General features: G+C 42.3%; 1 protein-coding gene and 1 pseudogene across 5 annotated transcripts in view; one reads left to right on the plus strand and one right to left on the minus strand.

Moving 5' to 3' along the window:
• The window catches only part of RPF2 (ribosome production factor 2 homolog), a 61216-nt gene that overhangs the window by 12893 nt on the left and 21249 nt on the right, over positions 1-27074 (minus strand). For all 5 annotated transcript variants that reach the window (XR_012517221.1, XR_012517222.1, XM_074397602.1 and 2 more), the window contains 3 exons: positions 22968-23044; positions 15597-15696; positions 6866-6968 (listed from right to left, as the gene is read on the minus strand). Coding sequence is in view for 3 of the 5 variants with exons in the window: in XM_074397602.1 (XP_074253703.1) it covers positions 6866-6968; positions 15597-15696; positions 22968-23044 (280 nt within the window). In the remaining 2 variants the exon portion in view is untranslated. The remainder of the gene's footprint in view (positions 1-6865; positions 6969-15596; positions 15697-22967; positions 23045-27074) is intronic.
• Positions 15366-15464, plus strand: LOC120363437 (U6 spliceosomal RNA; annotated as a pseudogene).

The raw sequence follows: 27074 nt of genomic DNA on the forward strand, positions 1-27074 counted from the left end.
AAGTTCTAGTAACACTACAAGATAAAATGAATGTATATTTGTTTAGATGGAGTCTCATTCTGTTGCCCATGCTGGAGTGCTATGGCGTGATCTTGGTTTAGTACAACCTCCACCTCCCAGGTTCAAACGATTCTCCCTCCTCAGCCTCCTGAGTAGCTGGGATTACAGGAATGCACCACCACACACAGCTAAGTTTTGTATTTTGGGTAGACAGGGTTTCACCATGCTGGCCAGGCTGGTCTCAAACTCTTGACCTCAAGCAATCCAATGCCTCAGCCTCCCAAAGTGCTGAGCTTACAGGCATGAGCCACCAGGCCCAGTCATAAAATGAATATTAGTATGACACTTAAAGGGGACAAGCACAGGGAAAGGACAGCCCACAGGAGAGCCCTTTTGCTTCTCTCTTCATAGAGATTCCAGGAAATGACACCTGACAGAGTATCCACGTCAGACCCATGGTGTGGGAAAGTGTTTTTAGAAGCTAAAGTTGGCTGTTATTAGGGCATCCTCTCTAGAAGCTAATTCAAAGTATATGAGAAGCTGGGTGTGATGGCTCATGCCTGTAATCTCAACATTTTGGGAGGCCAAGTGGGGAAATTACTTGGGCCCGGGAGTTTGAGACCAGACTGGGCAACAAGGAGAAACCTTGTCTCTACAAAAAATTAGCCAGGAGTAGTAGTGTGTGCCTGTGGTCCCAGCTACTCAGGAGGCTGAGGTGGGAGGACGGCTTGAGCCCAGGAGCCCGATCACACCACTGCACTCTGCACTCCGCACTCTGGCCTTGGTGACAGAGCAAGACCATCTCAAAAAAAAGAAAGAAAGAAACAAAGAAAGAAAAAAAAAAAAGTATATGGAGGTAGTGACCATTTGATTCTGTCATATCACATGAACTTCTGCATTTGCATCTACACTTTTAGTGTCTCCAAATAAATTATATGTGTAATAGTGAACTAAAAGAGGTCATCAAACAAAGATGTGTTTGGTATATCGGTTAAGAAATCGGGCCAGGTACAGTGGCTCACACCTGTAATCCCAGCACTTTGGGAGGCTAAGGCAGGTGGATCACGAGGTCAGGAGTTCGAGACCAGCCTGGCCAACATGGTGAAACACCATCTCTACTAAAGTTACAAAAAATTAGCCAGGCGTGGTGGTACACGCCTGTAGTCCCAGCTACTGGGCAGGGTGAGGCAGGAGAATCAATTGAATCTGGGAGACGGAGGTTGCAGTGAGCTGAAATTGGGCCACTGCATTTGAGTCTGGGCAACAGAGTGAGATGCTGTCTCAAAAAAAAAAAAAAAAAAGAAAGAAAGAAAAAAGAAATCAAGGAAATTTATTTAAATTTTTTCTTTTTTTTTTTTGTATTTAAATTTTCAACTAAAATTTTTTCTTCCACTTAAAGTGCTAATTTTCAGCTAGTTAGAAAACTTGTCAATTCAAAACAGCTCATGGCATGTCTGATAGATTCAGATCACCCAAGTACCACTATACACTATCAAAACTCCTCTAAAGCACCTTTTAATTAACTAAAAATAATTTTTTTTTTTTTTTTTTTGAGACGGAGTTTCACTCTTGTTACCCAGGCTGGAGTGCAATGGCGCGATCTCGGCTCACCGCAACCTCCACCTCCTGGGTTCAGGCAATTCTCCTGCCTCAGCCTCCTGAGTAGCTGGGATTACAGGCACGAGCCACCATGCCCAGCTAATTTTTTGTATTTTTAGTAGAGACGGGGTTTCACCATGTTGACCGGGATGGTCTCGATCTCTCGACCTCGTGATCCACCCGCCTCGGCCTCCCAAAGTGCTGGGATTACAGGCTTGAGCCACCGCGCCCGGCCCCTAAAAATAATTTTTAAAATTGATGCATAATAGATGTACACAGTTTCAGGGTGCATGTAATAATTTACACATTAATTAATTACACAAGTGTCCTAATGAATAATTTTTTCAGTGGTACATAAAATTAAGATTTCTAAATAACTACGTACAACTACCTATGTCACTATTTTATTAAAGAATTAAGTTTCAATGCCATACTTGTCTGTGTAGATGATCTTATTTTAATCATTTCAGTGAGTGTGTTTACTGGCAGATCAAACTGATTAAAGGAAACATTTTCTAGCTTTTAGTTATCTGCAAACAGAATCCAATTCCTTCTCTCTCAGATGGGCTCAAGCTGGTAGATATGCTAACTGGTAGTTTCTACATATTTTTAAATATTATTTGCCTATTTCTTGAGGAAGAGTGACATTACTACTACTGTTCAAACTGTAATTTCCTCATTTTCCTCCCTCTTATACACTTCTCTTTGGCTGAAAGTCTGTTTTCATTAAGTAAACTCCTTTACTAGAATGTTGTGTTTGCTTTTTAAAGTATGCTAACACTTTGTTTGTTTTACTTATTTTCCCCCATAAAGCCCTAACCATTGTGTAAAGGCACACGTGGCATTACTAATGATTTTGTTTCACATTAATGGCTCTGACCCTATAGTGAATACAATTTCCTAAGGCAGGCATCCCCAAACTTTTTACACAGGGGGCCAGTTCACTGTCCCTCAGACCGTTGGAGGGCCGCCACATACTGTGCTCCTCTCACTGACCACCAATGAAACAGGTGCCCCTTCCTGAAGTGCGGCGGGGGGCCGGATAAATGGCCTCAGGGGGCCAAATGCGGCCCGCAGTCTGGGGACACCTGTCCTAAGGGATATAAATAGTCAAGGAATTATAGAATATGAGGAATTATAGAATATATAGAACAATGGTCATAACACTATGATTTACTCCCCCAAAAGATCATGTTAAATGTTATATTAATATAATTTCCTGTTTAGAGTTCCTTTTATCCAAAAAGCTCAAAACCATTTTTATAAGCCTCATTAATCTTCATAAATAATGTGTGTGAATATTAACTATTATTATTTGCAAACTGCTTAAGGGCTAATTTGCAAGAAAAGAGAGGCAAAGGGTTCCACAGTACAGCCCAAAGAATGCCTGGGGAGCTGAGTTAAGTCAGACATACTTTCTGCCATATCCCCATCTATGAATACCTCTTCACCCTTATAAAGAAGTACTGTCAATCTCAGGGGGACCTCAGAATCATCTAAATGTTATTGTTGCAGTTTGCAGAGGAAAGAATGAAGACCCTGAGAAGTGGTGACCTGTCCATGTCAGGTAGCTAAGCCCAGCTCAGAGCCAGGTCAGTAGGCTGAGAGGTGATGCTGAATCCCAGGACCACCCGTTCCTCCTATTCTCAATGCTCCCCAGGTGTGGCACAGCCTCTGGAAGCTAACCTGATACACATGTTTAGCGATTCTTTCAAGTAGTAGCTTACCCTCAATCACACTGGCCACTTTTACTTCAAATCAATAGCTAACCAGTATTACAAGGCACATATGGAAAAGCATGTACTAGGGTCTCTGATTTTAAATTCAAACTTTTTTTCGTTGTGAAAGATGTTATGCTAGTGTAAAGGTGATTCTAGTAATCAGATTTTTGGTGGATCTATGTATTATATTCACACTGCTAGTTTATTGTTTTGTGTGTGTGTGTGTGTGTGTGTGTGTGTGTGTGTGTGTGTGTTTGCTGTCACCCAGGCTGGAGGGCAGTGGTGCAATCTCTGCTCACTGCAACCTCCGCCTCCTGGGTTCTCCTGCCTCAGCCTCCAGAGTAGCTGGGATTACAGGCGCCCACCACCATGCCCAGCTAATTTTTGTACTTTTAGTACAGATGGGGATTCACCATGTTGGCCAGGCTTGTTTCAAACTCCTGACCTCAGGTGATAAACCCGCCTCGGCCTCCCAAAGTGCTGGGATTACAGGCGTGTGCTACCACCACACCAGGCCAGTTTATTCTTGTTCTAAAAAGTCTGACTTGTTAATCCTCTATTTCGTTTTATTTGCTCTGTATCTTTCTTTACAAATAAATCCTTTTCACTAAACATAAGTTCTGATACAAGTGAATACTTTCTGTGAAAATATTCAACACAGAAGAGTTTTAGACGATTGCTATTATTCATTTATCACTCTCAACAATTTATTATATTTTTATCTCTGTTGTATCCTCTCTAAGTTTAACATAAGTGGGATTTTTTTTTTTTTTTTGGTTTTTGGTTTTTTTGAGGAGTCTTGCTCTGTCACCCAGGCTGGAGTGCAGTGGTGTGAACTCAGCTCACCACAACCTCCACCTCCAGGGTTCAAGCGATTCTCCTGCCTCAGCCTACCAAGCAGCTGGGACTAAAGGCACGTGCCAATACATCTGGCTAATTTTTTGTATTCTTAGTAGAGATGAGGTTTCACCATGTTAGACAGGCTGGTCTTGAACTCCTGACCTCAAGCATGAACTTGGCTCACTGCAACCTCCACCTTTCGGGTTTAAGCAAGTCTCATGCCTCAGACACCTTAGTAGCTGGGATTACAGGTATGCACCACCACACCCAGCTAATTTTTGTATTTTTAGTAGAGATGGGGCTTTACTATGTTGGCCAGACTGGTCTCAAACTCCTGGCCTCAAGCAATCCACTCACCTTGACCTCTCAAAGTGCTGGGATTACAGGTGTCCAGCCAATGTAAGTTTTGTTGTTTTTTTTTGTTTTTTTGAGACACAGTCTCACCCTATAGCCCAGGCTGGAATGCAGTGGCATGATCTCAGCTCACTGCAACCTCTGCCTCCCAGGCTCAAGCAACTCTCATGCCTCAGACTCCTGAGTAGCTGGGATTACAGTTGTGCACCACCACACCCAGATAATTTTTTTATTTTTTTTTATTTTTTATTTTATTTTTTTTTTGAGACGGAGTTTTGCTCTTGTTACCCAGGCTGGAGTGCAATGGCGCGATCTCGGCTCACCGCAACCTCCGCCTCCTGGGCTCAGGCAATTCTCCTGTCTCAGCCTCCTAAGTAGCTGGGATTACAGGCACACGCCACCACGCCCAGCTAGTTTTTTTTTTTTTTTTGTATTTTTAGTAGAGACGGGGTTTCACCTTGTTGACCAGGATGGTCTTGATCTCTTGACCTCGTGATCCACCCACCTCAGCCTCCCAAAGTGCTGGGATTACAGGCTTGAGCCACTGTGCCCAGCAATTTTTTTATTTTTTAGTAGAGATGAGGTTTCTTCATGTTGGCCAGGCTCATCTCGAACTCCTGACCTCAAGTGATCTGCCTGCTCTCTGCAACCTCTGCATCCTGGGCTCAATCAATTGTCCTGCTTCAGCCTCCTCAGTATCTAGGACAACAGATGTGTGCCACCATGTCCAGCTAATTTTTGAATTTTTATTAGAGACTGATTTCACTATGTTGGCCAGGCTGGTTGTGAACTCCTGGCCTCAAGCAATCCACCCACCTCAGCCTCCCAAAGTGCTGGGATTACAGACATGAGCCACCATGCCCAGCCTAAAAACATTTTTGTTAGTGATTTTTCATTTTTCATTTCTTGTTCTCTAAATAAAAGTCTTCTACTCCGTAGTATAATACATACTTAGAAGCCCCCAATCATATACAGAAACTCAAACAGGGGACTTAAAGGGCTTTCTATCTTAACTAGCTTAAAATGACTATAAAGTCTCTAATTATATCTTACAATCATTAGATATTTTATTGCATTTTGCCTTATTTTATTTTTAATGAGGGGAAAAGAGAAAAACAGAAGCAGTGATATTAATCATATGGAGAAAAAGAACTAAGTGTCTCTAACTTAACACAGTTGAGCCCAAGATGGAAATTATTAACTGATAAGAGGTGAATATTTAAGTTTCAGTTGGACATTCACTGGACATAAAGCCCTTGAGTCACGTATTTCATTGTGAAGGAAAACAAAATATGAAATGAAAGGCATGAAATGTTAGATGCAAACAGCTGCACAACAGCACTACTGTACAGAAGACACTGTCAACACCATGCTATCAGCTCTCAGACTGCAACACCAGCCACACCATAGCTCAAAATTTACAGCAAAATCTGAACTCAATGTACAGAGAAAGGAAATGTGTGGGAGTCAGTGTATTCTCTAGGAAACTGTGGGCTCTGTCAGCTAGTGCCAACACCTTAAAAAAGAGAAGTCACACACTTAACTCAAGAAGCACATTTATAAGCATGTTAATAACTCTTTAATAAACATAGAATCTACTTAAGATCATTTTTGTGAGACAGGGTCTCACTCTGTTGCTCAGGCTGGAGTGCAGTGGCACAATCATGGCTTACTGCAACTTCCACCTCCCAGGTTCAAGCGACTTTTGCACCTCAGCCTCTGAACAGTGGCAACTGCAGGCAGGTGCCACCAAGCTGGGCTAATTTTTTGTATTTTTTTCAGTAGAGAAGGGGTTTCACCATGTTGGCCAGGCTGGTCTTGAACTCCTGGCCTCAAGTGATCTGCCTGCCTCAGCCTCCCGAAGTCCTGGGATTACAGGTGTGAGCCACCGTGCTCGGCCTGCTTGTTAAGATTTATATTTATATTGTGGTAGGGGTAGAAGGCCTAGGCTACAGAGAGAGGATAAAATGAATCTAGCCACTGAGTCTTCTTACTCCTTTTAGACTCAGTTTCTTAGACTTAGGGTTCTGAGAGCTACTTTGGCCAAGGATTTGTGGCTTAGTGCTGTAAACCCAACCAGAACAATAAAGAGATACTGCATAAAGCTAGGAAGGGTTAGTGCACCTGGCTCAGAGACAATGCAGCATTAGATGCTCTGGGGCCCTGGAAAAGTAGGGCTTCAGAGTTAAAGGACTGAGGATCAGCACAGAGCTGCTGCCACTGCTATCCTGCCAGCTCTCCAAAATCCTTTTGGCCAGATACCAATTCTAAGTGTGGGCTCTATAAAACAGTCACACTGTTTTAAACACTAACCTTGAGGATCAAGAAAATATGCTAAGAAATGCACTTACTTATAGCTTCTAAAGTAAATCTTCCCATTCAGTGCAGTGAAGTGCAGAACATACTCTAATCCAGCCAGGCGGATATTTGATACTGTGGGGCCTCTGAAGAAATCTAAAAACACATATTAAATTGTTAAAACAAAACAAAAAAAAACATACTTGCAAAATTCAGTTATGAAGAACTACATTCTAAACAGTTTTGCTCCAGTACTTATCTAAAAAAGATAGCACAAAAAATGATTCCTGAAAAATGTCTGAAGGTCTCACCCCTTAACCATTTAATCTCATGACTCTGTGTTCGGTTCACTGAGACATTCAGTGTTCTCAGTTTTGAAGTTCTCCCTTTGAGTCAGCTCAGCATCAAAAAGTCATATCCATTACAGATATTAACCTTTAAAAAATGTATATCAAAGCATAAAATTTTAATCTACTGGTAGATGAAGATAGCAAATTTCTATAAAAATGGCTGTTCAAACTGACTATTGAAATCAAATTAGCCTTGATTTTTTTTTTTCTATGAGGGATGCCAAGAAGAAAAAAAATTCTAATAAGAAATATCAATTTTTGTGTTTTGTTGTTTTTTTTTTTGTTGTTGTTTTTTTTTTGAGACGGAGTTTCGCTCTTGTTACCCAGGCTGGAGTGCAATGGCGCAATCTCGGCTCACCACAACCTCCGCCTCCTGGGTTCAGGCAATTCTCCTGCCTCAGCCTCCTGAGTAGCTGGGATTACAGGCATGTACCACCATGCCCAGCTAATTTTTTGTATTTTTAGTAGAGACGGGGTTTCACCATGTTGACCAGGTTGGTCTTGATCTCTTGACCTCGTGATCCACCTGCCTCAGCCTCCCAAAGTGCTGGGATTACAGGCTTGAGCCACCGCGCCCGGCTGAAATATCAATTTTTAAAAATTTTTTTATTTTTATTATTATGATTTTTTTTTTTTTTTGAGACGGAGTTTCACTCTTGTTACCCAGGCTGGAGTGCAATGGCGTGATCTCGGCTCACCGCAACCTCTGCCTCCTGGGTTCAGGCAATTCTCCTGCCTCAGCCTCCTGAGTAGTTGGGATTACAGGCACATGCCACCATGCCCAGCTAATGTTTTGTATTTTTTTTAGTAGAGACTAAAGGGTTTCACCATGTTGACCAAGATGGTCTCGATCTCTTGACCTCGTGATCCACCCGCCTCGGCCTCCCAAAGTGCTGGGATTACAGGCGTGAGCCACCGCGCCCAGCAAGAAATATCAATTATATGAGCAAAGGCTAAGAAACTTTATCAACTGTTAATGCCAGAAAAGAACCTTGGAGATCGGTGATAGGCTCTTTTCTCACAAAGCAGTAATCATACCACTGGTGGCACAAAGCCAGATACAATTTACTATGTATTTCTTTTATCCTGTACCATTCTCCATTTACGATAGGGACATAAGGTTTCCCTTTAAAAAGAGTAGTTGGCTGAGCGCGGTGGCTCACACCTGTAATCCCAGCACTTTGGGAGTCCAAGGCGCGGGGATTGCCTGAGGCAGGGAGTTTGAGACCAGCCTGATCAACATGGAGAAACCACATCTCTACTAAAAATACAAAATTAGCCAGGTGTGGTGGCACACGTCTGTAATCCCAGCTACTCAGGTGGCTGAGGCAGGAGAATCAGTTGAACTGGGGAGGTAGAGCTTGTGGTAAGCTGAGATTGCGCCATCGCACTCGGCCTGGGCAACAAGAGCAAAACTCTGTCTAAAAATAAATAAATAAATAAAAGAGTAGTCAGCTGGGCACAGTGGCTCATACCTGTAATCCCAGAACTTTGGGAGACTGAGGTAGGTGAATCACTTAACCTCAGGAGTTCGAGGCCAGCCTGGGCAACATGGTGAAACCCCATCTCTACTCAAAGTACAAAAAAATCAGGCAGGCTATATTCCCAGCTACTGGAGAGGCTCAGGTGGGAGGATCACTGATCCCACCACTGCACTCCAGCGAGGGCAACAGAGCAAAACCCTGTCTCAAAAAATAAAATAAAAAGAGGAGTCAATTAAAAGAAAATCTCCAATGAACAGTACGCTACAGATACTATACAGACTTGGCTATGAAAGAAGTTTGGAAAACAAACGCAGTATCTTAATTTTACAGCTGAGAAAATCGAACCTCCCAAAGGCTAAATGTGAATTCATGAATAACATTTGACTAAGATAAAGTTCTATATAAAAGTTTATCCAAGTTTGATTAGGAAGCGCTACCCAAGGCAGGTGATATAGCAAGCAGGAAATTCTCTCTGGTCCCATTCTGTAGCCACCTAGCATTTTCCTTCCCTCTTCCCATTAGCCCATAAAATGAAGACTATCTGCATGTGCACAAATGTACACATCTTTTGTCATCTGCTTTTCCTTTCTTGTAGTTAACCAAAAGAAAATCACAGCATTAATGTGTACAAAACAAACGTGTACAAGCACATTTTTACACCACCCTTCTCTATTCCCCCAAACCAAAAAAACCCCAATGGACATTTTTAATTTTTAAAAAATGTACATATATTTATACATATATAAAGATGGGGGTCTCACTATGTTGCCCAGGCTGGTTTCAAACTTCTAGGCTCAAGCAATCCTCCTTGCCTTGGCCTCCCAAAGTGCTGGGATTACAGACATGAGTTACCCTTCCTGGCCTGAGAAATTTTTATAAAACAAGTTTATACTTTTCAAGATATTGTAATCTAAATATCACAATAAAGGGCTTTCGCATGATTTTGCCAAAGCTGACTCTCCTTCAGTGGCCAAGTTAATGAAGCCCACTCATTGGTATGGCATTACTGAAATTATAGTAGTTCTGGGGAACAAAATATATACATTCCAGTCTGCTCTGAAATAACTTTTTTTTTTTTTTTTTGAGACAGGGTCTCCCACTGTCCCCTGGGCTAGAATGCAATGGCACAATCTCAGCTCACTACAACCTCCGCCTCCTGGGTTCAAGCAATTCTCCTGCCTCAGTCTCTTGAGTAGCTGGGATTACAGGTGCCCGCCACCAAGTCCAGCTAAGTTTTTGTACTTTTAGTAGAGACGGAGTTTCACTATGTTGACCAGACTGGTCTCGAATTCCTGACCTCGGGATCCATCCGCCTTGGCCTCCCAAAGTGCTGGGATTACAGGAGTGAGCCACCACACCCAGCAAAACAACTTTGATAAGGCAAAATTTTCAAGGCATCTGTGCTTTTTCAGTAAGCTTTTAAGAATGATACAAAGCGAGGGCCGGGTGCGGTGGCTCACGCCTGTAAGCCCAGCACTTTGGGAGGCCGAGGCGGGTGGATTACGAGGTCAAGAGATCAAGATTATCCTGGTCAACATGGTGAAACCCCGTGCTACTAAAAATACAAAAATTAGCTGGGCATGGTGGTGTGTGCCTGTAAATTGCCTGAACCCAGGAGGCGGAGGTTGCGGTAAGCCGAGATCGCGCCACTGCACTCCAGTCTGGGTAACGAGAGCGAAACCCTGTCTCAAAAAAAAAAAGAATGATACAAAGGGAGAAAACTTTAGGAACACAATAAGCACACAAAAAAGTACTCTTTATTAAGTAAAAATTTCTAAGACTATGAATATAAAAGAATTTTCAGTCTGTATCCAATAGTTGTAAGTAGTCATCCTTTTATTACAACATTTTCTCTTAACCGCCAAACTGAAATCTTACTAAAGTTCGAACTGAAATCTCACTAAAGATCGAAATGCATCAAGGTAACACAAACAAGTAATGAATGAAAATGGGAGGGCATAAATGGTAGTGCTTAGTAACTGAAAAGCAAGTATGTCTAATAGCGTGATATTTTCTGGCTAGAAAACAAGAGAGTATTGTTTACACATGAATACCATTGGAAAGAATCCATTCACTTAACAAATTGTACCAGAGCACCTCTTATGCGTAATGATAAATGACATACAGCATCTTTCTACCAGGGGCCCCACACATTCTAGGTAGATATGAATATATACAAACAACTGCAATTTAAAGTAGCACATTAAAAGGAGAACAGTATAAACTGTTCTGCAAGTTCTGAGGAGGGAGAGATCATTTCTAGTTGGGAAAGATCTCATACCAAGTGGTATACACAGTTACGATTTCGAACACGAAATAAGTATGATAAATAACTCTTTATGACCCTGAGAACCTAAAGTATAATAACGCTGTATAAATAAAAGCATGGCGGAATGCAGTGGCTCACGCCTGTAACCCCAGCACTTTGGGAGGCCAGGGTGGGTGGATCACCCAAGACCAGGAGTTCAAGACCAACCTGGCCAACACCACAAAACCCCATCTCTACAAAAAATACAGAAAGTAACCAGGCATGGTGGTGTAGTATGCCTGTAATCCCGGCTACTCAGGAGGCTAGGGCAGACAAATTGCTTGCACTGCTGACACGGAGATTGCAGTGAGCCGAGATTGCACCACTGCACTCCAGCCTGGGCGACAGAGCGAGACTCCATTTCAAAAAATAAACAAATACATAAAAAATAAAAGCATGTTGGCTTAGTAGTGGCATTAAGGAGAAGAAATTTAAAAAATAATAATAATAAATAAATAAAAGCATGTATTTTGGAGATACCTAAGTTCAAAACTTTAATATGCCACTTGGTAAATGCATGACCTTAGCAAAGGGACTCACCTGTCCAGGCCTCAGTTTTCTCCATCGTGTAATGAAAATCAGAATTAAAAATTTCTCTACTCCAAATTAAAAAGAAAACAAACTACATATATAGTATGCTACCTAAGCAGTAAAGGGGCTGGGTGCAGTGGCTCACACCTGTAATCCCGGCATTTTGGGAGGCCGATGCAGGCAGATCATGAGGTCAGGAGATAGAGACCATCTTGGCCAACATGGTGAAAACCTATCGCTACTGCAAAGACAAAAATCAGCTGGACGTAGTGGCGCATGCCTGTAATTCCAGCTACTCAGGAGGCTGAGGCAGGAGAATCACTTGAACGAGGGAGTCAGAGGTTGTGGTGAGCTGAGATCGCACCACTGTACTCCAACCTGGTGACATAGCGAGACTCCATCTCAAAAAAAAGAAAAAAAAAAGGGAATAGGCCAGGCACATTGGCTCACACCTCCAACTTTGGGACACTGAAGCTGGAGAACTGCTTGAGCAATGTAGCAAGACCTCATATCTACAAAAAATAAAAAGAATTAGCTGGGCATGGTGACATGTACCTGTGGTCCCAGCTACTGAGGGGAACGAGGTAGGAGGATCATTTGAGACCATGAAGTTGAGGCTACAATGAGCCATGATCATGTCACTATACTCCAGCCTGATCAACAGAATGAGATCCTGAGTCAAAAAAACAAAAACAAAAAAACCAGATGGAAACGAAATTCTGAATGAGTAAAATGGGTATCTTACATGGAAAAAAAGAAAAAGAAAAAAGTCTGCCAAGCACGGTGGCTCACCCCTGTAAACCCAGCACTTTGGGAGGCTGAGGCAGGCAGATCACCTGAGGTTGGGAGTTTGAGACCATCCTGACCAATATGGAGAAACCCTGTCTCTACTAAAAACACAAAATTAGGGTCGGGCACGGTGGCTCAAGCCTTGTAATCCCAGCACTTTGGGAGGCAGAGGCGGGTGGATCACAGGGTCAAGAGATCAAGACCATCCTAGTCATCATGGTAAAACCCCATCTCTACTAAAAATACAAAAAATTAGCTGGGCATGGTGGGGCATGCCTGTAATCCCAGCTACTTGGGAGGCTGAGGTAGGAGAATTGCCTCAAGCCAGGAGGCAGACGTTGCGGTGAGCCGAGATCACTCCATTGCACTCTAGCCTGGGTAACAAGAGCGAAACTCCATCTCAAAAAAAAAAAACCAGAAACAAAATTAGCCAGGTGTGGTGGCACATGCCTGTAATCCCAGCTACTTGAGGCTGAGGCAGGGGAATTGCCTGAACCCAGAAGGCAGAGGTTGCAGTGAACCGAGATTGTGCCATTGTATCCAGCCTGGGCAACAAGAATGAAACTCCATCTCAAAAAAAAAAAACAAAGCCAATTTTTCCTTTGGGTCAATTATTCACACCAAAAAAAAAAAAAAAAGGAACTTCCTAAACAAAAGTCCTTCATATATTTCTTGCTCTCTACTGATATTTCATTTGAAACACACAACATAAACTAAGGAGCAGTTGTCTTACTTCATATTTATACTGAAAGCCCAACTTCCCTTGGTCCCTTGGTGCCCTACAATCTGAATCTATTCCTCTTCTACCTTTCTGCTTCTGTCCAGATTCCTTTTTGGTTTTCATTCTCTTCCCCTCATCACTGAATTATGTGATCATTCCTGCCATCTAGTGGAAGCACAAAATAATGAGGAGGTAGCCGGCAGAGCTTATTAAAACACAAAAAGCATTTAAACAAATGCAAACAAAAGCTCTCTCTATTACAACAAATTTTAAGTATCTGCTTCACTGACAACAAACAATTATATGGAAGACCTGGGGGAAAGAGAAAAAGACAGAAAACCTAAGTCAATGGAGTGCAAGTAATGGAAATCTTAGTTGAAAATCTGGCTGACATTTTTGCTGAAAAAATACCCTGGTCAGTCATGGTGGTTCACGCCTATAATCTCAGCACTTCGGCAGGCCGAGGCAGGCAGATCACTTGAGGTCAGGAGTTCGAGCCCAGTCTGGCCAACATGGTGAAATCCAGTCTTTAATAAAATATAAAAACTTAGCAGGGTGTGATGGCATCCACCTGCGGTCCCAGGTACTAAGGAGGCTGAGGCAGGAGAATTACTTGAACCTGGGAGGTGGAGGTTGCAGTGAGCTGAGATCATGCCAGGGCAACAGAGTGACACTTCATCTCAAAGAAAGAAAAAGAAAAAGAAAAATACCTTTGATACTTTGGGATATATAACATTGAGAGAAGGAAATATTGGTCACTGTCTTTCATGTGTGAATTTAATTCACGGAAAATATGGATAAGAACCTAGAGAAAAAGACTCTAGAAGGGATCATGGGAATATGCTCACCACAGGCAAGATAGACAGCAGGGAAAGAAAAGCTCAGGCTTTGGAAGCTTTGGGTTTCAACTCAAAGCTTAATAGTTCTTATTTAACCTCTCAGAGCCCTTGTTTGTTTTCCCATCTGTAAAATGGGAATGTCACTGAACTCAAGAACTTTTGTAAAGATCAAACAGATAATAGTGGTTCTTAGTTTCTTTTTGTCAAAAGTAGTAATTACTAACAAGGGAAATAAATTCTAAAAATTATAATCCCAAGAATGGCTCCTTTTTACTTCATTACCATCACTGTCCTACAGATAACCCATGCCTGCCTCACACGGTTCTTGTTAGAATGAAGCAGTGTATATGAAGTGCCTACTATATGCTTGGCACTTAGGATGATGATGGTAAGGAAGTAAAAAGAAGCCGGGGCCTGGTGCTGTGGCTCATGCCTATAATCCCAGCACTTTGGGAGGCCGAGGCGGGTGAATCACCTGAGGTCAGGACTTCAAGACCAACCTGGCCAACATGGTGAAACCCCGTCTCTACTAAAAAAAAAAAAAATATATATATATATATATATATAAAATATAAGCCAGGCATGGTGGTGGGCACCTGTAATCCCAGCTACTTGGGAGACTGAGGCAGGAGAATAGCTTGAACCTGGGAGGTGAAGGTTGCAGTGAGCTGAGATCAAGCCATTGCACTCCAGCCTAGGCAACAGAGCAGAGGTCACTCAGGCCTTCCTGGAAAAGAAACTTGATCTGACACTTAAATGAATGGTAGAAACTGGATAAATAAGAATGATACCAGAATAGACAACAGAAATGTTAATAACATATTGGCAATAAACCCTTTTTTTAATGGGGAAAAAAAAAGGAAATAGGAGATCAAGAAGGCAAGTCACATTGGTTATATACTGTGAAGTCCTTGTATATTCAAGTCGGAAAAACTAACAAAGATTTTTGAGTTGGAAGTCGGTGATACATACAATCTTAAAATTTTAATCCCTCAACCTTCTAAATTTAATTTGAAATCATGCTAGGAATGACAGGAGACAGGTGCAGGAATTTTATAAGACACTATATAAATAATACCGCAGTTACTAATTTACATCCAGAAATAATTATCTACACAGCCCCTTTAATTCTCCTGAGATAATTAGGTACTTTCCTGTTGCTGATAAGGGGAAAAAGAAAGAGAGGTCCAAGAAAAGGAGAAAAAAGGCCGGGCGCGGTGGCTCAAGCCTGTAATCCCAGCACTTTGGGAGGCCGAGGCGGGTGGATCACGAGGTCAAGAGATTGAGACCATCCTGGTCAACATGGTGAAACCCTGTCTCTACTAAGAATACAAAAAAATTAGCTGGGCGTGGTGGCACGTGCCTGTAATCCCAGCTACTCAGGAGGCTGAGGCAGGAGAATTGCCTGAACCCGGGAGGCGGAGGTTGCGGTGAGCCGAGATCGCGCCATTGCACTCCAGCCTGGGTAACAAGAGTGAAACTCCGTCTCAAAAAAAAAAAAAAAAAAAAAGAAAAGGAGAAAAAAGAAGTTGTGCTCGCTTTGGCAGCACATAAACTAAAACTGGAACCATATAGAGATTAGCCCCTGCACAAGGATGTCATGCAAATTTGTGAAGCACTCCATTATTTTAAGTATATAAATATTATTTTAAAAATAAGAGAATAAAGAAGTTAGAAACCTCAAATGGCAAAGTGCCACCAGTGACAGTCTGAGACTGCCTTCTTGAGCTATCCTGTAGATAACAAATACTAAAATACTTACCAATAAGAAGACTTTTTAGTCTTCTATAATCTTCTGTTACATCAAAATCATCACCAGCAAATATTAACATGGGTTTTGTTCCCTCAGGGCATTTACTGTTCTAAAAAAAAAAAAAAAAAAAAAAAAAAAGCAATTATATAATTACCAAAGTCTAAACTATTTATATACTTATTTTATTTTATTTTATTTATATTTTGAGGCAGAGTCTCACTCTGTCACCCAGGCTAGACTGCAGTGGCACAATCTCGGCTCACTACAACCTCCGCATCCCAGGTTCAAGCAATTCTCCTGCCTCAGCCTCCCAAGTAACTGGCACTACAGGTGCACGCCACCATGCCCCGCTAATTTTTTTTGTATTTTTTTGCAGAGACTGGGTTTTACCATGCTAGTAAGGCTGGTCTCAAATTCCTGACCTCAAATGATCCACCTGCCTCAGCCTCCCAAAGTGCTGGGATTACAGGTGTGAGCCACTGTGCCTGGCCTATACTGATTTCAAAGCAGTCAATACTTACTTATTTTCACATTCTATTAACTGTCCTAAAACTGTCTGTGAATACTGATATTAGAGGTAAAAACAGAGGTGGGAAATTTTTTTTTTTAAGAGTCAGGGTCTCGCTGTGTTGCCTAGGCTAGACTCAAACTCCTGGACCCAAGCCATGCTCCAAGTAGCTGGGACTACAGCTGCGGGTCTTGCTAAGATGACATTTTTAAGCTTCTAGACTTCTATACTAAAAAAGCCATTCTTTGTTCCACTCATTTACATTATCAAATAAAAGATGGCAAAAGAATCATATAAATGCTTTTTTTTAACATTAGTCTATGCAAATAATAATATTAAACATTATACTTGCAAAACCAAAACAGGACCAACCAACAAATCAAAAATAGCCTTCTGATGGCCAGCATCCCAATCAAAATAAATTTAAGGCCAGGTGTGATGGCTTATGTCTATAATCCTAGCACTTTGGAAGGCCAAAGAGGGAAGACAGCTTGAAGCCAGGAGTGAGTTCAAGACCAGCCTGGGCAACATAGTGAGACCTCACCTCTCCAAAACAACTTTTTTTTTTTTTTTTGAGACGAAGTTTTGCTCTTGTTGCCCAGGTTGGAGTGCAATGGTGTGATCTCGGCTCACTGCAACCTCCACCTGCTGGGTTTAAGTGATTCTCCTGCCTCAGCTGCCTGAGTAGCTGGGACTACAGGCATGCACCACCACACCCAGCTAATTTTGTATTTGTAGTAGAGACGGGGTTTCTCCATGTTGGTCAGGCTGGTCTTGAACTCTCAACCTCAGGTAATCTGCCCACCTCAGCCTCCCAATGTGTTGGGATTACAGGCGTGAGCCACCACGCCTGGCCAAAAAAATACTTCTAAAAATTAGCTGGGCATGTTGGTGAGTGCCCATGGTCCCAGCCACTTAGAACTTGAGGTGGGAGGATCTCCTGAGCCCAGTAAGTGGAGGCTGTAGTGAGCCATGATCATGCCACTGTACTCTAGCCTGGGTGACAGGGCGGAACCTTGTCTCAGCGAATAAATAAATAAATAAAATTATAATTTATTTCTACCACTGTGCCTTTCCTATAAAAGGAAAATACCTATTTTATAGAAAAACACCTTTTATATATGAAAGGCACATTGGTACAAATAAAATGATGTTTTTAAGCTTCTAGACTTCTATACTAAGAAACCACTATATCCTATAAAAAGTATTTTTAAATGAAGGCTATGGGCTGGGCACGGTGGCTCACACCTGTAATCCCAGCACTTTCAGAGGCAGAACTCCTGATCACTTGAGGTCAGGAGTTCAAGACCGGCCTGGCCAACATGGTGAAACCCTGTTTCTACTAAAAATTACAAAAATTAGCCAGGCGTGCTGGCGTCTGCCTGTAGTCCCCACTACTCAGGAGGTTGAGACAGGAGAATGGCTTGAACTGGGAGGTGGAGGTTGCAATGTATTGAGATTGCACCACTGCACTTCAGCCTGGGTGGCAGAGCGAGACTCTTGTCTCAAAAAAACGACAAACAGGCAGGGCGCGGTGGCTCAAGCCTGTAATCCCAGCACTTTGGGAGGCCGAGGCGGGCAGATCACAAGGTCAAGAGATCGAGACCATCCTGGCCAACATGGTAAAACCCCGTTTCCACTAAAAATACAAAAATTAGCTGGGCGTGGTGGCGTGCGCCTGTAGTCCCAGCTACTCGGGAGGTTGAGGCAGGAGAATTGCTTGAACGCAGGAGGTGGAGGTTGCAGTGAGCCAAGATTGTGCCACTGCACTCCAGCCTAGCGCCTGGCAACAGAGTGAGACTGTCTCAAAAAAACACACAAAAAACAAAACAGCAACAAACAACAACAACAAAAAAAACACAAAAAGCCAGGCATGGTGGGTGTACACCTATGGTCCCAGCTACTTGGGAGGCTGATGTGGAAGCATCACCTGAGCCCAGGGAAGTCGAGGCTGCTGTGAGCCATGCTCACGCCACTACACTCCAGCCTGGGATACAGTGAGACCCTCAAAAAAATAAAAATAAAATGAATGTTAAACTACCAACTAGACACTCACATGAGAAACAATATAATTTTACATAAGCTATAGAAAGTATAGGTCAATTCTCATCGGCAGGGTTGAGATTCTTACTATAAAAAGTATTTTCCCAGGCCGGGCACAGTGGCTCACGCCTATAATCCCAGCACTTTGGGAGGATGAGGCAGGTGGATCACGAGGTCAAGAGATCGAGACCATCCTGGTCAACATGGTGAAATCCCATCTGTACTAAAAATACAAAAATTAGCTGGGCATGGTGGCACACACCTGTAGTCCCAGCTACTCAGGAGGCTGAGGCAGGAGACTTGCTTGAACCCAGGCGGTAGAGGTTGCGCTGAGCCAAGATCACACCATTGCACTCCAGCCTGGGTAACAAGCGAAACGAAACTCAGTCTCAAAAAAAAAAAGAAAAAGTGTTTTCCCCAGTTCTAGATTTTCTATATCAAATACAATGTGATGTGATTAAAAAGATGATTTAGAAGCCACCAAAGAGGAATAAATGAAATAGTAAAAATTCTTTAACTGAAGGAGTAATTTACAGAGGAAGGTGAATCACCTTTGGTCTGAGCTTCCTATTAATTCTCTGTTCTGACAAAAAATCAAGGACTATCCAAAATTCAGCAACAAAACAGTACAAAAACCAAATACCCTCCACCCTAGGACCACAGGTCATCTGTTGCTTTGCTGCTCACTATGACCACTCTTGTTGACATTCTCTGCTTCCAAACCTTGAACCTTAACTGTCTATACTTAGGAGATGGAGATGTGCTTAACATCTGTCTGTCAGAGAAGTTGAAAGGACCTTCCAGATCTAACAACTCTTCCATGCTTCCAGCCACGCCATTCTGACCCTCAGTCTATGGGGTCTACTTAGGTGTACAGAAGGGAACAAAAAGCATCATCAACAACTTTTGGCTTTCAAACCATCCTGACCATAATGTATAGTAATTTTGAAAAAATTCTGAAGTTGTCACCCAGTATACGTACACAACACAAAAATACAAATAAACACAAGTTATGTGAAATAATAGTTGGGTGGGCACAGTGGCTCACACCTGTAATCCCAGCACTTTGAGAGGCTGAGGTGGGTAGATAATTTTAGGTGAGGAGTTCAAGACCAAATTGGCCAACATGGTAAAACCCCGTCTCTACTAAAAATATAAAAATTAGCCAGCTGTGGTGGCACATGCCTGTAATCCCAGCTACTTGGGAGGCTGAGGCAAAAGAATCACTTGAAGCCTGCTGGTGGAGGTTGCAGTGAGCCAAGATAGCACCACTGCACTCCAGTCTAGCAACAAAGCAAGATACTGTCTCCAGAGAAAAACTCCAATACTTAATACATACAGCTGTATTTTTTAATCTATTCCATTTTTTAAAAATACTAGTCTCGTGCACATCATGAAAACCCTGAACTAGGTAGGAGACTACAACAGATGACCTGGTTGGGCACAGTGGCTCACACCTATAATCCCAACACTTTGGAAGGCTAAGCTGGGAGGATCATTTGACCCCAGGAGTTTGAAACCAGCTAGACAACATAGTGAGACCCCCATTTCTACAAAAAATTTATAAATTAGCCAGCTGTGGTGGTGCATACCCATGGTCCCAGCTACTCAGGGGGCTGAGGTAGGAGGACTGTTTGAGTTCAGGGGATCAAGGCTACACTGAGCTGTGATGCCACTGCACTCTGCCCTGGGCAACAGAGCAAGGCTCTGTCTCATAACAAATAAAAAATTTTTTTTAATCATACAATATTCCAAAAACTTCTTTTTATTAAGAAATGAGGCCTCGACAGGGCACAGTGGCTCATGCCTGTAATCCCCACACTTTGGGGGCATGAGGATCACCTGAGGTCAGGAGTTCAAGACCAGCCTCACTATCATGGTGAAACCCTGTCTCTACTAAAAATACAAAAATTAGCTGGCGTGGTGATGCACACCTGCAGTCCCAGGTACTCAGGAGGCTGAGGCAGGAGAATCGCCTGAATCTGGGAGGCAGAGGGTGCAGTGAGCTGAGATTGCACCACTGCACTCCGACCTGGGCAACAAGAGGAAAACTCTGTCTCAAAGAAAAAAGGTTTTTGGAGAGGTGAGGCTGTGAGGGCCCGGCCTAGGGACCAGTTCAGAAGCGCACAGTGACTGGTATTTGAAAGTGAAATGGACAAAGTAGAGGGGCTGGCGTGTGCTCATCAGCTAGCACTCCCTCCCACTGCCACTAAGCTGACGATGAGCCAGTGGCAGTGGTAAAGGTGAAATGGAGTTTTGCTGGTCATCTCCAGGGATTTCTGGATGGCCCCAAAGAGACACTACAATAATATGACAGCTGGGTACCCCAGCACTTTGGGAGGCTGAGGCAGGAGGACCTCTTGAGCTCAGGAGTTTGAGACCAGTCTGGGCAACATAGTGAGAGCTTATCTTTACCAAAAAAATTAGCCAGGCGAGGTGGTATGCACCTATAGTCCCAGCTATCCGGGAGGCTGAGGTAGGAGGATTGCGTGAGCCCAGGAGGTCAAGGCTATACTGAACTGAGACTGTACTACTGTTTCCCAGCCAGGGTGACAGAGTGAGACCCTGTCTCAAAAAAAAAAAAGAAGAAAGAAAGAAAGAAAAATAATATGAAGGTTTCCATTGTAATCAAGCATCACAGTTTATGTACTCTACAAAATATAATACATTATCTTTACTGATAAACATTTTCACATATATTATCTCATTTGGTGTTGTTATACTTATTTTATATGTGATTGCAATTGAAGGTCAAGGAAGCCACTGACATGTCACAGCACCAGATGTCACTTGAATAGCCAAGAAAGGCCTCAATCCAAGTGTTCTGCCTCTAAATCCAATTTCAGACCACTGCTCTGCCTGTAGAGCAGGACACTGCAGTGACTCACTAAATGGGGATTGGGTAAACACCTTTTATTCCAAACTCACAGGATAAAGTTACTTAGTGGAGGAATTCTACCCAACCTGGAAAGCACGTCTCCTTCTTAAAGTCAGGCTGGGAAAAGAGTGATTACATATTTTTGCCGTAATTCTTTCTACTAGACTATGAGCCTCAAAAACCCATAAACTGAGAGCAGTTACATAACTTTCTACTACAAACAAAAATACCCCTTCTCTCAAAGCCCTAGAGTCCTAATCTTGGTTACACTGACCATATGTGTGATTCTCGTATACGGGCCTCAATCTCCAAATCTTTACAAAAAAGAAAATTATTTAGGCCTTATCCAAATGGCTGTGAGGTCTAGGTGAAATAATGTATTTGATGGGACAGATTAAGCCTGAAGCTGAGTTCTGAGTTTGTACCTAGGAGCTGAGTTAGAAGCAGTTTGTACCTGGGAGCTGAGTTAGAACACTCTTCCCACCTTCCTAAGAGTATTTTTACTACTATTTACTACTTACTATTTCATAATACCATTAAAACAAAGACGCAACTCCCCAAGGGTGAACTGAGCTGCCATTTGGTGGTTAGTAACCAAAATACTATAGTATCAGTAAAGATTTTCCTGGGTTTAGAACAGGGCTCAATTTGAAAATTCTGCAGGTTTTCCTCAGGTTCCGTAAAATAGGTGCTGTGATAATTCAGAGGAAGAAGACAGCATTTAAACTATAGGCCCATGGATGCTTTGGCTCACACCAGGCAGAAAGATCCCTTGAGCTCAGGAATTTGAGACCAGCCTGGGCAACATGGCAAAACGTTGTCTCTACAACAAAAATACAAAAAAATTAGCTACACGTGCTGGCATGTAGCTATAGTTCCAGCTACTTGGGAGGCTGAGGTGGGAGAGGATTGCTTGAGCCCAGGAGGTTGAGGCTGAAATAAGCCATGTTCATGTCATTGCTCTCCAGCCTGGGAGACAAAGTGAGACCCCGTCTAAAAAAATAAATAAATAAAAATCAAACTATGAAAAAAGCAAAAAAAAAAAAAAAAGACTTTAAACCATGGCCTAGACAAGAATTAGTAACCACAATCTGAAGTCTAACAGCCACAAGGTCAACATATGTTGCTATGCACCACACATATATTCCTCTTTTTAAAAGAAACGTAAAATAAAATTGCATTTTTTTTTTTTTTTTTGGAGATGGAATCTTGCTCTGTCGCCAGGCTGGAGCACAGTGGTGCAATCTCGGCTTACTGCATCCTCCATCTCCCGGGTTCAAGCGATTCTTCCACCTTAGCCGCCCAAGTAGCTGGGGACTACAGGTGTGCACCACTGCACCCAGCTAATTTTTGGATTTTCAGTAGAGGTGGGGTTTCACCATGTTGGCCAGGATGGTATCGATCTCTTGACCTCGTGATCCTCCCACCTCAGCCTCCCAAAGAGTGCTGGGATTATAGGCGTGAGCCACCACACACAGTCTAAAATTGTATTTTTATCCTAGAGCATATCAAAATAAAAACACAGAATTTGGCCAGGCGTGGTGGCTCATGTCTGTAATCCCAGCACTTTGGGAGGCCATGGTGGACAGATTACAACATCAGGAGTTCGAGACCAGTCTGGCCAACATGGTGAAACCCTGTCTCTACTGTAAAAAAAAAAAAATTAGCCGGGTATGGTAAGAGGCACCTGTAATCTCAGCTAGTCGGGAGGCTAAGGCAGGAGAATTGCTTTAACCCGGGAGGTGGAGGCTGCAGTTAGCTGAGATCACACCATTGCATGCCAGCCTGGGCGACACTCCGTTTCAAAAGAAAAAAAACACTAACAAGCAAAAAAACAAAAACACAAAGCTCTTGATCTACAACACTCTATCAGTACTCTTCACCACAAGATGTCACTACTGGCCAAGAGAAGCATTACAAAATATTTTCATTTCTATGATCAGTATCTTACCTTAATGTCTTTTAGAGAGACAAAATTCTCAATACCTAATTCAATCATATCCAGCACATGGTAGTCATACATACGACCTGGAAAGAAAATGTATTTTTATGCATGTTTTTTTTTTCCCAAAGAAACACCTTACATGTACCCACAGGATCTGTGTGTTCAAAATGTCCCACTATCTGCCTCTTTTCTTTCTCCCTACATCCCCCCAAACATATCCCACTTTCTTACATTTTCAACTCTACTTATTGATTGTACGATATTAGTCATGGAAAGGATCTTAGATATTACTTAGCCCAACCCCTTTATTTTATAGAAGAATCAATGACAGCCCACAGAAGGTAAAGGGCTTGCCTAAGCCAGTGAGCATGCCAGGCTCAATCTCAATATACCAAGGGAAAGGTTCTTTTTCAAATCTATTTATGCAATAGATATTACAGAAGGGTTAATTTTTGTGGGTCAATACACTTTTTTTTCTAACTCTAATATTGATTTAGTACATATACATTTCATATTAAAAAAAAACTACAACTTAGGGTCATTTTTTCCACCAATTCCAGTGGATCCATGCTGTGTGGGAGATCAGAGACATTCAATGCAAGCACAAGGTAATGGTGCTGCATCTACAACTAAATAGGCAGGGATGCTGAGAGCCCAAAGAGGCTACACTTCCTGTTCAAACCAGAATTCAATTCTGACAGAGACAGAGGCAAACGGCATTCTAAAACATGAATTACCAAGGAATCTTTTCATTATTCTTTCTTACCTGTGGCACTTCACTGTATTGGCAAGGTCTTATTTATATGCCCCATGTTTTACTTGCAGACTGATATAGAATTTGGTTTTTTGTTTGTTTGTTTGTTTTTGAGATGAAGTCTCGCCCTGTCACCCAGGATAGAATGCAATGGCATGATATAGGCTCACCACAACCTCCACCTCCCAGGTTCAAACAATTCTCCTGTCTCAGCCTCCCATGTAACTGGGATTACAGGTGTGCACTAACATGCCTGGCTAATTTATATTTTTAACAGAGACAGGGTTTCTCCACGTTGGTCAGGCTGGTCTTGAACTCCCAACCTCAGGTGATCTGTCGGCCTCGGCCTCCCAAAGTGCTGGGATTACAAGCATGAGCCACTGTGCCCAGCCATGCCCAGCCTGATCTAAAAAAAAATTTTTTTATAAAGTGTTCCAACTTTATACTTTTTTTTTCTTTTTTTTAAAAACAAAAAAAAGAAAAAAGAGAATAATAAAAAAAAGAATGAAGGAGAGGAAGGAAGAGGAAGTGGGAGAGAGAACGGGGGTGTTGCTTTATTGCCTGGGCTAGAATGCAGTCTAAAAATGGGTTAGCCTATAATTGTGCTTAATAATGGAGACACGTAAAAAATGAGGGAAGAAAATAACTAACAAGCAGCCAACCAATATTTCATTTAAACCTGTAAGTAGGTGTGATGTGGTACTGATAAGAGTGTGTATTTTGTGTATTTAAAGTGGAGAGTTCTATAAATATTAAGTTTACTTGTTCCAGATCTGAGTTCAAGTCCTGGATATTGTTGTTAAATTTCTGTCTCATTGATCTGTCTAATATTGATGTTGAAGTCTCCCACTATTATTGTGTGGGAGTCTAAGTCTCCTTATAAGTCTTATATATCTGGCTATTCCTGTATTGGGTGCGTATATATTTAGGATCTTTAGCTCTTCTTGTTGCATTGATCCTTTTATCATTATGTAATGTCCTTCTTTGCTTCTTTTGATCTTTGTTGCTTTAAAGTTTATTTTATCAGAGGCAAAAATTGCAACTCCTGCTTTTCATTTATTTATTTATTTTTGCTCTCCATTTGGTTGGTAAATCTTTTTTTTTTTTTTTGAGACGGAGTTTCGCTCTTGTTACCCAGGCTGGAGTGCAATGGCGCGATCTCGGCTCACCGCATCCTCCGCCTCCTGGGTTCAGGCAATTCTCCTGCCTCAGCCTCCCGAGTAGCTGGGATTACAGGCACGTGCCACCATGCCCAGCTAATTTTTTGTATTTTTAGTAGAGACGGGGTTTCACCATGTTGACCAGGATGGTCTCGATCTCTTGACCCCGTGATCCACCCGCCTCGGCCTCCCAAAGTGCTGGGATTACAGGCTTGAGCCACCGCGCCCGGCTGGCTGGTAAATCTTTCTCCATCCCTTTGTTTTGAGTCTTTGTGTATCCTTGCATGTGAGATGGGTCTGGATGCAACATACTGATGGGTTTTGGCTTTTTATCCAATTTGCCTGTCTGCGTCTTTGGATTGGAGGATTTAGTCAATTTAAATTTAGAATTAATAATAATATATGTGAGTTTAATACTGCCATTTAATATAAACTGGCTGTTTTGTCCATTAGTTGATGTAAATTCTTCATTATATTGATGCTCTTTATTTTTTGGTATTTTTTAGAAAGGCTAATACTGGTTGTTCCTTTCTATGTGTAGCGGTTCTTTCAGAAGCTCTTGTAAAGCAGGCCTGGTGGTGATGAAATCTCTGAGTGCTTGCTTGTTCACAAAAGATTTTATTTTTCCTTCGCTTATGAAGCTTAGTTTGGCTGGATGTGAAATTCTGGGTTGAAAGTTCTTTCCTTTAAGGATATTGAATATTGACCCCCACTCTCTTCTGGCTTATAGGGTTTCTGATGAGAGATCTGCTGTGAGTCTGATAGGCTTCCCTTTGTGGGTAACCTGACCTTTCTCTCTGGCTGCCCTTAGTATTTTCTCCTTCATTTCAACCCTGGTGAATCTGACGATTATGTGCCTTCAGGTTGGTCTCTTGAGGAATATCTTTATGGTGTTCTCTGTATTACCTGGAGTTGAATATTGTCCTGCCTTGCTAGGTTGGGAAGGTTTTCCTGAATAATATTCTGAAGCGTATTTTCCAGCTTGGATTGATTCTCTTCGTCACATTCAGGTACACCTATCAAACGTAGATTAGGTCTTTTCACATAGAACCATATTTCTTGGAGACTTTGCTCGTTCCTTTTTATCCTTTTTTCTCTAATCTTGTCTTCTCGTTTTACTTCATTAAGTTGGTCTTCGACCTCTGATATCCTTTCTTCTGCTTCATCAATTCAGCTGTTAAAACTTGTGCATACTTCGGGAAGTTCTCGTGTTGTGTTTTTCAGCTCCATTAATTCACTTATATTCCTCTCTAAATTGTGTATTCTTGTTAGCATTTCATCAAACCTTTTTTCAAAGTTCTCAGTTTCTTTGCACTGGGTTAGAACAAGCTCTTGGCCGGGCGCGGTGGCTCAAGCCTGTAATCCCAGCACTTTGGGAGGCCGAGGCGGGTGGATCACGAGGTCAAGAGATCGAGACCATCCTGGTCAACATGGTGAAACCCCGTCTCTACCAAAAATACAAAAAAAATTAGCTGGGCATGGTGGCGCGTGCCTGTAATCCCAGCTACTCAGGAGGCTGAGGCAGGAGAATTGCCTGAACCCAGGAGGCGGAGGTTGCGGTGAGCCGAGATCGCGCCATTGCACTCCAGCCTGGGTAACAAGAGCGAAACTCCGTCTCATTAAAAAAAAAAAAAAGAACAAGTTCTTTTAACTCACAGAAGTTTCTTATCATCCACCTTTTGAAGCCTGCTTCTGTTAATGGAACACACTCGTTCTCCATAAGGTCTTGTTCTGTTGATGATGAGGAACTGTGATCCCCGTCTTTATAACTGGTTTTCTGAGTGGACGTCCAACTTGTTGATTCCCAGTATCAGAATCCGAGCAACCCACTGCGCTGGCTAAAACAGCGTTAGGATTGATGGTGCTTTTCTGACTCTGCACCAAGAACCTCCGAAACAAGGCAAAACTGCTTCGAAGGCCACAGGAGTCGCGCTGGCGACCCATGGGGCTCCTCCACTTGGAATCTCCTGGTGCATGAGCAACAAAAATTCGTCTGCAAGTGTGGCGTCCTCTCGTTCTCTGCGCTTTCACTGGGAGCTACAATCCCGAGCTGCTAGTGATCAGCCATCACTAAAAATTTTTTTTAATGTCGCAAGGTGAAAGCAAAAAGACCCCACCAAACTAGTTTACAGCTTATTGATTATTCCTGATTCCTCAACACCATCAGTTAATCTGAGTCACAGATCTTGTTACAACAGA

The sequence above is a fragment of the Saimiri boliviensis genome, chromosome 4 (assembly GCF_048565385.1).
Source record: "Saimiri boliviensis isolate mSaiBol1 chromosome 4, mSaiBol1.pri, whole genome shotgun sequence".
Classification (NCBI taxonomy): domain Eukaryota; kingdom Metazoa; phylum Chordata; class Mammalia; order Primates; family Cebidae; genus Saimiri; species Saimiri boliviensis.